The 13,649-nt window shown below is 33.9% G+C and overlaps 2 protein-coding genes across 3 annotated transcripts in view; one reads left to right on the top strand and one right to left on the bottom strand.

Annotated features, from left to right (window-relative positions):
- Positions 1-12,806, top strand: part of LOC111685655 (E3 ubiquitin-protein ligase listerin) — a 48,017-nt gene extending 35,211 nt beyond the window's left edge. Inside the window, exons 2-13 of one of the 2 annotated variants that reach the window (XM_046951042.1) lie at positions 132-351; positions 413-1,200; positions 1,605-1,784; positions 1,850-2,885; positions 3,974-5,532; positions 5,592-5,784; positions 8,400-8,583; positions 8,659-8,750; positions 8,824-9,101; positions 9,170-9,329; positions 11,183-11,294; positions 12,529-12,806. In XM_046951042.1, the coding sequence (XP_046806998.1) occupies positions 304-351; positions 413-1,200; positions 1,605-1,784; positions 1,850-2,885; positions 3,974-5,532; positions 5,592-5,784; positions 8,400-8,583; positions 8,659-8,750; positions 8,824-9,101; positions 9,170-9,329; positions 11,183-11,294; positions 12,529-12,791 (4,893 nt within the window). In that variant the 5' untranslated portion in view covers positions 132-303 and the 3' untranslated portion in view covers positions 12,792-12,806. Of the gene's footprint in view, positions 1-91; positions 352-412; positions 1,201-1,604; positions 1,785-1,849; positions 2,886-3,973; positions 5,533-5,591; positions 5,785-8,399; positions 8,584-8,658; positions 8,751-8,823; positions 9,102-9,169; positions 9,330-11,182; positions 11,295-12,528 lie in introns of both variants that reach the window. The other variant, XM_046951041.1, reaches the window with a different exon arrangement.
- Positions 11,177-12,492, bottom strand: LOC111685657. The gene has a single exon (XM_023447920.2). The coding sequence runs from the start codon at positions 12,418-12,420 to the stop codon at positions 11,308-11,310; it is 1,113 nt and encodes a 370-aa protein (XP_023303688.2). The 5' UTR covers positions 12,421-12,492; the 3' UTR covers positions 11,177-11,307.
- Positions 12,807-13,649: the final 843 nt, after the last annotated feature.

The raw sequence follows: 13,649 nt of genomic DNA, 5'->3' as shown, positions 1-13,649 counted from the left end.
GCACAAGGAACACATTAACTAAAGTATAAATAACTTAAGAAAAACAATAAAAATTTTCTTTATAATAAGCTAAATAAAACAAAATTTTTAGTTTTTCTTTTTTAATCCCTCTAAATAAAATGTTTAACTAGAAAAACGCCAACCTGTTACTTAAAAATGCTTTAATTGATAAAAAACAACAACATTTGCAACACTTACAATAGCTGACGTTTATTATTGCAAAATTGTTTTCGTTTCTTATATTTTGATCGTCATATTCCTTGAGGAAACCACAAGAAAATTTCACAAATTTTGGCCAAAAAAATGGGTGGCAAAACAAAACAGACACAACGTACTAAAAATAATGCCAAGGTAAGTCCTTAATATTGCAAAAATCAACTGAAATTCACAAAAAAATTTCCTCTTTCATCAGCCTTCTAGCAGTGCCCGCAGTGCGGAATTACTGGGTTCAGCTCCAACATTTGTAGGCTTTTCGGCACACTCCGATTTTGGTATAATACCTTTTGCACCGGGTTTTGCTACAGCCGAACAAATGCCCGAAACATTTGATGCCAGCATAAGTCCTCAATATCAATTGACCATGAAGAAACTATCAAAGAAAGATCCCATGACTAAGAAAAAAGCCTTACAGGAATTTATCGATTTAATTAATGCATCCGAAATAGAAGAATTAAAAATGATTTTACCTTTATGGCCAAAATTCTATCACAATCTAGCTGTTGATCCCGAACACAATGTACGTGAACTAACACAGACGGTGCTACAGCTGCTGGTGTCTAAGTGTAAAAAGGCCGTAGCTCCCTATCTAAAGCAATTGGTGCCCGTCTGGTTATCCAGTCAATTTGATAATTATGCTCCTGCTGCTTCTATAGCCAGTATTTCGTTTAATGATACCTTTGCCAACAATGCCAATCGTACGCGTGAAGTTTGTCTGCATTGTCAAAGTGAGATTTTTGATTATGTTTTGCGTAATTTAACATTCCATACTGCTTCCACTTTGTCAACCGGTAAAAGTCTTACACCCGAAGAAGCCGAGCAAAAGTATCAACGTGTTGTTATGTGTAGTTTAAAGGAGCTTTCCTTTTTCGTGGAACACACTATGGAGGTGGAGGATCAAACACAAATACTCGAGGGTTTAACAAAGTTGTTGGATCATCAAAAATTTTGGAGTTTTGCCAAGAATAAGTTGAATTCCATCAAGTATGTATGAGTTAAATTAGTAATAATTTATTACGTATCTTGACTATAGTCTGCGCTACAGACTGCTGAATAGTTTAGACTATAGTCTGCTTTATAGTCTAGACTATAGTCTGCTATATAGTCTAGACTATAGTCTGCTTTATAGTCTAGACTATAGTCTGCTATATAGTCTAGACTATAGTCTGATATAGTCAGATCTAGTGTAGACTATAGTTTGATAGATTGGATTATAGTCTGCTATGTAGCAAATACTATAGTCTGCTTTATTGTTTGGTCTATAGTCTAACCTACAGTCTAGACTAGTCCATAATGAAGGCTATAGTTTGATATATAGTCTAATCTATAGTCTCGATTGTAACCCGATCTATGATTTAACTTTTCACTTACATTTCGTTTACTTCCAGAGCTGCTTGGTTTGAACTAATGTATCATTTACTACAAAGTCCCAAACAACAGGAAATTTTTGCCAAACAAAAGACACAAATGACAACAATAGCTTTTCAAAATATTGATGAATCAGATCCTCTTGTAGCACCTCATGTCTGGGGTTGCATTTTGCTATTACAAACAAATTACAAGGATTGGTAAGTAACTCTTTTAAAACCCTTAACAAAAAAGTTTACTTTAAAACCCTATAACTCATTTACAGGCATCAAACAATAGATTTTTATAAAAATGTTTGGCCAAAACTTACTCATCTACTACGTAATGCCTTTAATCGTAATGCTCATGCTATATGTCCCAATATATTACCTTTCTTCTCACAATTAATAAATGTCACCTCCGATATGCAGGAATATCATAATTTAATAAAGCAATTTTTCGACAATATTAAAGATGTTATAACAATGGAAACTCCTACCAATAATAATAATACCTCAATGCAGGACAATAAAATGATTATAAAGACATATTTTGAATGTTTGCGTTATATAATACAAAAAGTCTATAATAAAAAGGATAAAACTGTAGAGGAAGAGAAAACTTTGGTATTACAATTGCTGGAAGAGAATATTGTACAACCCATAAAATGGTTCCTAAGCGGTGAAGATAGTTTATTAACCAAATACTTCTTCCAACAAACCTCTACACTGGTAGCTTTCTTCGACAAACAATCGGCTAATTGCTCTTTATATCAACAATTATTGGAGAAATTTTGGTGTTTATTATTCACTCTCATACCCGAAGAACTTCATAAAACAGATGTTAGTGAAATCTATTTGGAACATGTTATAGAACTTATCAATGATATGTATGTGGCTAAACCAAATTTAGAAGAGCATAAAGTTAAATTTGTCGAAGTTAATGGCGAAGAGGAGGGTGAAAATGCTGAAAACCCTATCAAAGATAATAACCATACGACGGCAGCTTTTATACAAAAAGAACTTAGACAATTGGTTTTACAATTATTGCGTATTTGTTTTAATAAAACTGTATCTTTAAAAACGTCCAAATATATTAAACATGTACGTTTATTCTGTAATATGTTTAACGACAAAGAATTCTTTGCTAAAATAAGTGAAGATGATAAATTGGATACTACACTAAGGACATTAGTGGATTTGTTAAAGTCATCGGTTTTGGATAATGACGCGTGTGCGATAGTGGTGGATGTAGTGTTTGAAATTTTACAGAATTTAGAAAAACAACAACGATTCGAATTCATCGAAAGGGAGTTGATTAAGGTAAGTGGAAAAACACTGGAACTGAACAACAACTGAACTAGAACTAAACTAGAACTGAAATAAACTAAACTAGAACTGAACTGAAGTAGAACTGAACTAGAACTGAACTAGAACTGAACTAGAACTGAACTAGTACTGAACTAGAACTGAACTAGAACTGAACTAGAACTGAACTAGAACTGAACTAGAACTGAACTAGAACTGAACTAGAACTGAACTAGAATTGAACTAGAACTGAACTAGAAATGAACAAGAACTAGAATTGACCTAAAACTGCTCTAGAACTGAACTAGAACTGCACTAGAACTGAACTAGAACTGAACTAGAACTGAACTAGAACTGAACTAGAACTGAACTAGAACTGAACTAGAACTGAACTAGAACTGAACTAGAACTGAACTAGAACTGAACTAGAACTGAACTAGAACTGAACTAGAACTGAACTAGAACTGAACTAGAACTGAACTAGAACTGAACTAGAACTGAACTAGAACTGAACTAGAACTATACTAGAACTGAACTAGAACTGATCTAAACTAGAACTGAACTATAAATGAACAAGAACTAGAATTGACCTAAAACTGCTCTAGAACTGAACTAGAACTGAACTAGAACTGAACTAGAACTGAACTAGAACTGAACTAGAACTGAACTAGAACTGAACTAGAACTGAACTAGAACTGAACTAGAACTGAACTAGAACTGAACTAGAACTGAACTAGAACTGAACTAGAACTGAACTAGAACTGAACTAGAACTGAACTAGAACTGAACTAGAACTGAACTAGAACTGAACTAGAACTGAACTAGAACTGAACTAGAACTGAACTAGAACTGAACTAGAACTTAACTAGAACTGAACTAGAACTGAACTAGAACTGAACTAGAAGTGAACTAGAACTGAACTAGAACTGAACTAAAACTTAACTAAAACTGAACTAGAACTGAACTAAAACTGAATTAGACCAGAACTGGAACTGAAATAGAACTAAACTAGAACTAATTCAGAACTTCTTATTCCTAAATAATTATAAGAATCATTAAAAAATTTTAATTATTTTCTTCTTTCTTCTAAATCCTCCAACTAGATTCCCCATCATTTAACACAAACCTTAGTATTGCAACGTTTACTCTCTCATCCCTTGTGCATAGAACCGGAAGTGCGCAGTATGTTATCACAAAATGAAACAACCGAAATTATCAGCAAAGTAGCACACGAGGTGGTTAACAACAATTCCAAAGATTTATTTAATCTCTTACACAAGTGTTTCTTTCAAACTGATACTGGAGATATTTTAATTACCGCACAATCCGTAGACACAATACTCAATATACTTTCCGAGCCTTTGGAAGAACAGCAAGATAATGAAAACTCCAATACAGATGTAGATGCCTGTGGTAGTTTTATAGCACAAATAATGCCTGTAGTCTGTTCGAATAAAAATTCATCACGTGATGTACAACATAAAGTATTCTTAAGGTTATTTAAATTTAGTATAGAAAAGTCGGTCAATGATTATATATCTGAGGATACGTTATGGGAAATAACCACCTGCTGGCAGGATGCTTTATCAAGTGAAGATATTATTATAGATGAGGATTTATTAAAGAAATGTACGGAAATTGTTCAACAAAAAGCTCAACAGGAAGATTTAACTCTAACAGCTCTTGAGTCTATGGCAGAAGCTATGGCCAAATTTGTTACTTGTTCTACCGAAAATATTGAAGAGGAATCCCAACGTTCTGTTAAAATTGATGAAGTTTTACAGACTTTACTGCAAAACAATTTAAATGATATCGAAACACTCTTTAATGTTTGTTTATTTATAGAATCCTTAAAAGGAGTAACAACTCCTTCAAGTGATTTTACACAACAAGTAAAAAATTTCAATGATTTGAAACTAGTATTACAAAAGTCCTTACTTAATCTAACTACGCTCTGCAAACTAGTGTGTAAAACTAGTAAAACTCCTGCTTTACTAGAAACCCCAGAAAACAATGAAGATGAAATCACCGATGATTACTGTGATCCTAATGAAAATTTATTGAAAATTTGGTCCGACTACTTGCAAACACAACTATTGCAATATATAAACATTGCAGCCTGTGGTGATAGTTTGGTTTCCTATTCTGATAATCTTAACAAGCAATTGGAAGCTCTATGCTTAGAGCTTTCCGTAAAGGTGCAATTACTTTTGCGTCAATCAGGAGAATTAAGTGTTACTCTAAAAGAAAGACTACTAGAGGAAGCTGTCAAAGAGGAAAATATTATTTATTGTCGTTCATTACCATATTTGGTGAACATAGAACAATATGCTCAATTTGAAGAAAGTGCCACGTTACTTTTGGCTGAAGATTTACAGGAATATTTTGTGGCACAGAAATCTTTCAAAGCCTATATAAATACTCTACAGTATTTACTACCTAAACTAGAAGCCAAAACCATTAGCAGTCAATGTCCCATTATGCGTTGTGAACCACCTGACATGTGGATTAAGGCGGCAGTTTTTCGTTGTTTAATAGAGAATAATTTTTCCTCGTCATACAATGAGAAATCGGATCATAATATTGTTAGCTCTGCCGTTCAGTTTATAACACAACATGCCGATAAATTACACACACAAAAGGATTTGCTATTATACCAAACGTAAGTCAAAGAATTATTAAGATTTGAGAAAAACTTAAACTCTTTTTATTTTTTTTTAGGGAAATTCCCAAGCAAGAGATGTTGAATGTTTTAAATGCTGTGGAATACATGAATTTATTAACTGAAGTTTTGCGCAAAGTTCCCCATCAGTTATCTATTAAAAACTGGGATGTTATACGCATCGGTTTGGGTCATTGGATTTTAAGTTTGACTAAGTCTCTGGATTATGCATTAGAAAATCAAGATCAAAAGGTAAGTAAGCATAAGAAATAAATTCGAAAGGAAGGAACTGAACTAGAACTGAACAAGGGCAGAACTAGAACAGAACTAAAACAGAACTAGAACTAGAACAGAACTAAAACAGAACTAGAACATAACTAGAACAGATCTAGAACAGAACTAGAACAGAACTAGAACAGAACTAGAACAGAACTAGAACAGAGCTAGAATAGAACTAGAACAGAACTAGAACAGAACTAGAACAGAACTAGAACAGAACTAGAACAGAACTAGAACTGAACTAGAACTGAACTAGAACAGAACTAGAACAGAACAAGAACAGAACAAGAACAGAACAAGGACAGAATAAGGACAGAACTAGAACAGAACAGAACTAGAACAGAACTAGAACAGAACTAGAACAGAACTAGAACAGAACTAGAACAGAACTAGAACAGAACTAGAACAGAACTAGAACAGAACTAGAACAGAACTAGAACAGAACTAGAACAGAACTAGAACAGAACTAGAACAGAACTAGAACAGAACTAGAACAGAACTAGAACAGAACTAGAACAGAACTAGAACAGAACTAGAACAGAACTAGAACAGAACTAGAACAGAACTAGAACAGAACTAACACAGAACTAGAACAGAACTAGAACAGATCTAGAACAGAACTAGAACAGAACAAGAACAGAACAAGGACAGAATAAGGACAGAACTAGAACAGAACTAGAATAGAACTAGAACAGAACTAGAACAGAACTAGAACAGAACTAGAACAGAACTAGAACAAAACTAGAACAGAACTAGAACAAAACTAGAACAGCACTAGAACAGAACTAGAACGGAACTAGAACAGAACTAGAACAGAACTAGAACAGAACTAGAACAAAACTAGAACAGAACTAGAACAGAACTAGAACAGAACTAGAACAGAACTAGAACAGAACTAGAACAGAACTAGAACAGAACTAACACAGAACTAGAACAGATCTAGAACAGAACTAGAACAGAACAAGGACAGAATAAGGACAGAACTAGAACAAAACTAGAACAAAACTAGAACAGAACTAGAATAGAACTAGAACAGAACTAGAACAGAACTAGAACAGAACTAGAACAGAACTAGAACAGAACTAGAACAGAACTAGAACAAAACTAGAACAGAACTAGAACAAAACTAGAACAGAACTAGAACAGAACTAGAACAGAACTAGAACAGAACTAGAACAGAACTAGAACATAACTAGAACAGAACTAGAACAGCACTAGAACAGAACTAGAACGGAACTAGAACAGAACTAGAACAGAACTAGAACTGAACTAGAACAGAACTAGAACAGAACAAGAACAGAACAAGAACAGAACTAGAACAGAACTAGAACAGAACTAGAACTGAATTGGAACTGAACTTTAACTGAACTAGAACTGAACTTGAACTAGAACTGTAAAGAAACTGAACTAGAACTGTACAAGAAGAACAGAACTAGAACAGAACTAGAACAGAACTAGAACAGAACTAGAACAGAACAAGAACAGAACAAGGACAGAATAAGGACAGAAATAGAACAGAACTAGAACAGAACTAGAATAGAACTAGAACAGAACTAGAACAGAACTAGAACAGAACTAGAACAGAAATAGAACAGAACTAGAACAGAACTAGAACAGAACTAGAACAGAACTAGAACAGAACTAGAACAGAACTAGAACAGAACTAGAACAGAACTAGAACAGAACTAGAACAGAACTAGAACAGAACTAGAACAGAACTAGAACAGAACTAGAACAGAACTAGAACAGAACTAGAACAGAACTAGAACAGAACTAGAACAGAACTAGAACAGAACTAGAACAGAACTAGAACAGAACTAGAACAGAACTAGAACAGAACTAGAACAGAACAAGAACAGAACAAGGACAGAATAAGGACAGAACTAGAACAGAACTAGAACAGAACTAGAATAGAACTAGAACAGAACGAGAACAGAACTAGAACAGAACTAGAACAGAACTAGAACAGAACTAGAACAGAACTAGAACAGAACTAGAACAGAACTAGAACAGAACTAGAACAGAACTAGAACAGAACTAGAACAGAACTAGAACAGAACTAGAACAGAACTAGAACAGAACTAGAACAGAACTAGAACAGAACTAGAACAGAACTAGAACAGAACTAGAACAGAACTAGAACAGAACTAGAACAGAACTAGAACAAAACTAGAACAGAACTAGAACAAAACTAGAACAGAACTAGAACAGAACTAGAGCAGAACTAGAACAGAACTAGAACAGAACTAGAACAGAACTAGAACAGCACTAGAACAGAACTAGAACGGAACTAGAACAGAACTAGAACAGAACTAGAACAGAACTAGAACAGAACTAGAACAGAACTAGAACAGAACTAGAACAGAACTAGAACAGAACTAGTACAGAACAGAACTGAACTAGAACAGAACTGAACTAGAACAGAACTGAACTAGAACAGAACTAGAACAGAACTAGAACTGAATTGGAACTGAACTTTAACTGAACTAGAACTGTAAAGAAACTGAACTAGAACTGTACAAAAACTGAACTAGATTTAAACTAAAACAGTTTTTGGTCTTTAACATTTTTGTGTTTTTCCCCTCTAGACGTTATACTTTACCCTACATGTCTTTAAACTGTTTGCCGCTTTAACCTCATTCTTTGCCGAAGAAAAACAAAAAAGTTCAACAGAACTAATTAAAAATGTTTATGATGAATGGATACAGGTGTTTTCACGTGATGTATATTTAACCTTGTTTAAATCATTTTATCGTATTTGTCAATATCAAGGTAAGTAATAATAAATATTCATAAAACAAAAGAATGGAAGAATTATTTAATTACATTCACTAAACATCTGTTAAGATTTTACGTCCAACTTTTCCGATTGCTGGGAAATATTCTTAAATGAACTTACCACTACCATGGATCATATGGATTATGGCATTGTATATGCGGTAAGATTGTTAATAAAATTTTTTAGTTTCCAATTAAATATCTAACAATTTAATTGTTATTTTACTTAAATAGTTCTGTAAAAATTCCAACCAAATTACTTTGGATCATGTCTGCAATTTCCTATTGAAAAATCTGTCCAGTCCTGTTCATTCACTTCGTACTTTAAGTATTTTTATGATGCGTCAATTAACACCACACTTTGTGGCCGATGATATTGAAGTGTATGACAAGAAATCAGAGCAAATTGATAAAGATGAACATAAAATTGTTAAATGGCATTTCTTAAATCGTTTCGAAGACTATATCGGACGTTATGAAATGCCAATACAAAAATATATTAAAGAATTTAGGTAAATTTTGTAACTAAAAATGTTTAACGGAGATTTGTTATTAATTGTTGCAATTTATTTATTTTCAGCTTTAAATTGACGGAAATAGGCAAAACGGCCACGATTGACAGACATGAAGCTTTAAGCTATTTAATGCTATGGGATTGTATTATTTATGCTTGTGCCAAATCACCAGTAGCTTTACGTTCAGTTTATACCTCCTGGTTACATGAAAATAAATATGAAGAGGTGAGCACCATTAAAGGAATACATCAGTTTATAACTGATGAACAGGACTATAACAGAAGTAGAATAGAACTAGAACTGAGCTAGAACTGGACAAAACAAGAACAGAACTGGAACTGAAATAGAACTGAAAGAGAGAAGAACTTGATCAGAACTAGAACAAAACAAAACTAGAACAGAACTAGAACAAAACTAGAACAGAACTAGAATAGAACTAGAACAAAACTAGAACAACACTAGAACAGAACTAGAACAGAACTAGAACTAGAACAGAACTAGAACTAGAACAAAACTAGAACAGAACTCGAACAGAACCAGAACAGACCGAACTGAACTAAAACAGAACTAGAACAGAACTAGAACTGAACCAGAACTGAACTAGAACTAAACTAGAACTGAACTAGAACTGAACTAGAACTGAACTACAACTGAACTAGAACTGAACTAGAACTGAACTAGAACAGAACTGAACTGAACTAGAACTGAACAGAACTGAACCAGAACTGAACTAGAACTAAACTAGAACTAAACTAGAACTGAACTAGAACTGAACTAGAACTGAACTAGAACTGAACTAGAACTGAACTAGAACTGAACTAGAACTGAACTAGAACTGAACTAGAACTGAACTAGAACTGAACTAGAACTGAACTAGAACTGAACTAGAACTGAACTAGAACTGAACTAGAACTGAACTAGAACTGAACTAGAACTGAACTAGAACTGAACTAGAACAGAACTAGAACAGAACTAGAACAGAACTAGAACAGAACTAGTACAGAACTAGAACAGAACTAGAACAGAACTAGAACAGAACTAGAACAGACCCAGAACAGAACTAGAATAGAACTAGAACAAAACTAAAACAGAACTAGAACAGAACTATAACAGAACTAGAACAGAACTAGAACAGAACTAGAACAGAACTAGAACAGAACTAGAACAGAACTAGAACAGAACTAGAACAGAACTAGAGCAGAACTAGAACTGAACTAGAACAGAACTATAATATAGAACTAGAACAAAACTAGAACAGAACTAGAACAGAATTAGAACAGAACTAGAACAGAACTAGAACAGAACTAGAACAGAACTAGAACAGAACTAGAACAGAACTAGAACAGAACTAGAACAGAACTAGAACAGAACTAGAGCAGAACTAGAACAGAACTAGACAGAACTGGAAAAGAACTAGAACAGAACTAGAACTGAACCAGAACTGAACTAAAACTGAACTAGAACTGAATTAGAACTGAACTAGAACTGAACTAGAACTGAACTAGAACTGAACTAGAACTGAACTAGAACTGAACTAGAACTGAACTAGTACTGAACTAGAACTGAACTAGAACTGAACTAGAACTGAACTAGAACTGAACTAGAACTGAACTAGAACTGAATATGAACTGAATTAGAACTGAAATAGAACTGAACTAGAATTGAACTAGAACTAGAACAGAACTAGAACAAAAATAGAACAGAATTAGAGCAGAACTAAAAACAGAACTAGCGCTAAACTAGAGCTAAAAAAGAACTAGCGCTGAACTAGAACTGATCTATAGCTGAACTATAAACTGAACTAGAACTGAACTAGAACTGAACTAGAACTGAACTAGAACTGAACTAGAACTGAACTAGAAGCGAACTAGAAGTGAACTAGAACTGAACTAGAAGTGAACTAGAACTGAACTAGAACAGAACTAGAACTGAACTAGAACAGAACTAGAACTGAACTAGAACTGAAATAAAACTAAACTAGAAATGAACTAGAACTGAACTTTAGCACAACTAGAACTACAATGTAACTGATCTACAACTTAACTACAATTAACGTCAACATTTTCATTTGTTTCCAGAATTTACTGCAATTTTTATTCCGAGCCATGCCCGCGGAAATTTTGAGAAATCACAGTACCAAACAATTAAACAACGATATTTTCAAAGGTCTCACTTGGACACAGATCAAAGGTAATTGTTAAAATCATTTCAATTCTTCTTTAATATCAGTCGTATCATTAGTATATTGACCCCTATCACTGGTAGTTTGTGGATAAGAATAATAATCTTCATCATCTTCATCTTCATACAGTTCTTCCTCCGAGACAATTGGTGATATATAGTCACCTACAGGAATAAATGAAGACAACTCTTGGGTTTGTCTTTCAGTTGGTTGTTGTTGTTGTTGTTGTGCTGTCATTTCGTCCTTAGGTTTGGGTGGTTCTGCAACATGTATATTCAAATTCGAAATGAATTTATTAATCCAAACAGCCAAATTGAATGCGAGTATTTTTTGATATTCTCGCAAATTACTGGTTATATAGAATTCTTTGTCTGTAAATTCTCTTAATGTCTCTAGTATCACCATTACCAAAGACGAACTTTCATCCATTATGAATTGATCGTTTAAAAGGAAATCTTTCATTTCTTCAAATAGAATACAAACTATTTTTTTAATTTGCTGCCTCTGCTTGACAACAATTTTTCGTGATAATTTTTTGCAACGTAGTTTCTCTTTCCTTTTAGCCACCTTTCGTAATCTCTTCTCTTCACCTAACCAATCTAAAGCCTTTTGTATTGTTGTATATTCCACATTTTCGGATTTTTCCAAACGTTTTTTCAACGATCTTCTATGGCGTCTCGATATAACATGATTGAAATTATTTAAAGTATACGTTACTTGTTTCAAATCAGGTTTAGCCAAACGATTTATACGAGCCGTACAATTGGCTATAATAGATTTACGAAGAAAATATCGAGGCATTTGACGAGGTGCAGCGAAATTTGGCTTGGGTGTAGCCAAATAGACAATATGCTCTTCGGGTGTTAAAACATCACGATCGATTATGATATTACCCGTATGTTTGCATACATATTGAGGATTATAACGGGGACAAACACATAAATAGCGGTACATAAAGCGTGGTGCCGGCTTTTGCAGCTTTTCAAAAAATGGTCTTATTTCCTTACATTTTATCGAACGTTCATTTAGTAAAGATTGTCGCTCATTAAGTTCTTGCTGAACGGTTTTGGTTTTCTGCGTAGGTTCTTGGGGAATTTCAATTTCACTGGGAATTTCTTCAAAATTAATGGCCATTTTCAAAAACACACACAATTTTTCTTACAAAAAATTTTAATTTATCAAATGTCGTTGCCTTTAAAAGTTTTTTATTTTATTTTTTCTTTTTCCACTTTGTTTTTTTAGATCCCAATTTATCTTTGGAAAAGTACGTCTGTCATTTATACACCGATGTTTTAAGTAAACTACCCGCTGTTGTACGCAAATGGTGGAACACTAGTCCCTCCAGACAAAAGACATTTGTCGATACTTTAACCACTAATTTCGTTTCGCCTATTATTTGTCAGGAGGAATTGATGGCGATTGCTAGTAAAAAGGATAAACATGAAAATATGCAGGTGAGAAAAAAGGATCTGGCAGGAACTAAAACTGAACTAGAACTGAAATAGAATTGAACTAGAATTGATCTCGAATTGATGTAGAACTGAACTAGGACAGAACTAGAACTGAACTAGATCTGCATGAGAACTGAACTAGAACTGGAGTAGAACTGAAATAGAATTGAACTAGAACTGAACTAAACTAGAACTGAACTAGAACTGATCTAACACTGAACTAGAACTGAACTAGAACTAAACTAGAAGTGAACTAGAACTGAACTAGAACTGAACTAGAACTGAACTAGAACTGAACTAGAACTGAACTAGAACTGAACTAGAACTGAACTAGAACTGAACTAGAACTGAACTAGAACTGAACTAGAACTGAACTAGAACTGAACTAGAACTGAACTAGAACTGAACTAGAACTGAACTAGAACTGAACTAGAACTGAACTAGAACTGATCTAGAACTGAACTAGAACTGAACTAGACCTGATCTAGAACTGAACTAGAAGTGAACTAGAACTGAACTACAACTGAACTACAACAGAACTATAACTGAACTACAAGTGAACTAGAACTCAACTAACACTCAAGTAGAACTGAACTAGAACTGGACTAGAACTGAACTAGAAGTGAACTAGAACTGAACTAGAACTGAACTAGAACTGAACTTGAACTGAACTAGAACTGAACTAGAACTGAACTAGAACTGATCTAGAACTGAACTAGAAGTGAACTAGAACTGAACTACAACTGAACTGCAACAGAACTACAACTGAACTACAAGTGAACTAGAACTCAACTAAAACTCAAGTAGAACTGAACTAAAACTGAACTACAACTGAACTAGAACTGAACTAGAACTGAACTAGAACTGAACTAGAACTGAACTAGAACTGAACTAGAACTGAACTAGAACTGA

The sequence above is a fragment of the Lucilia cuprina genome, chromosome 5 (genome assembly GCF_022045245.1).
Source record: "Lucilia cuprina isolate Lc7/37 chromosome 5, ASM2204524v1, whole genome shotgun sequence".
Lineage (NCBI taxonomy): Eukaryota > Metazoa > Arthropoda > Insecta > Diptera > Calliphoridae > Lucilia > Lucilia cuprina.
Note: the sequence above shows the minus strand (reverse complement) of the source record. Positions and strands in the feature narration are given on the sequence as shown.

Bases quoted from the DNA above. Each gene is read 5' to 3' on its own strand.
- LOC111685657 (XM_023447920.2), bottom strand. From the start codon at position 12,420: ATGGCCATTAATTTTGAAGAAATTCCCAGTGAAATTGAAATTCCCCAA.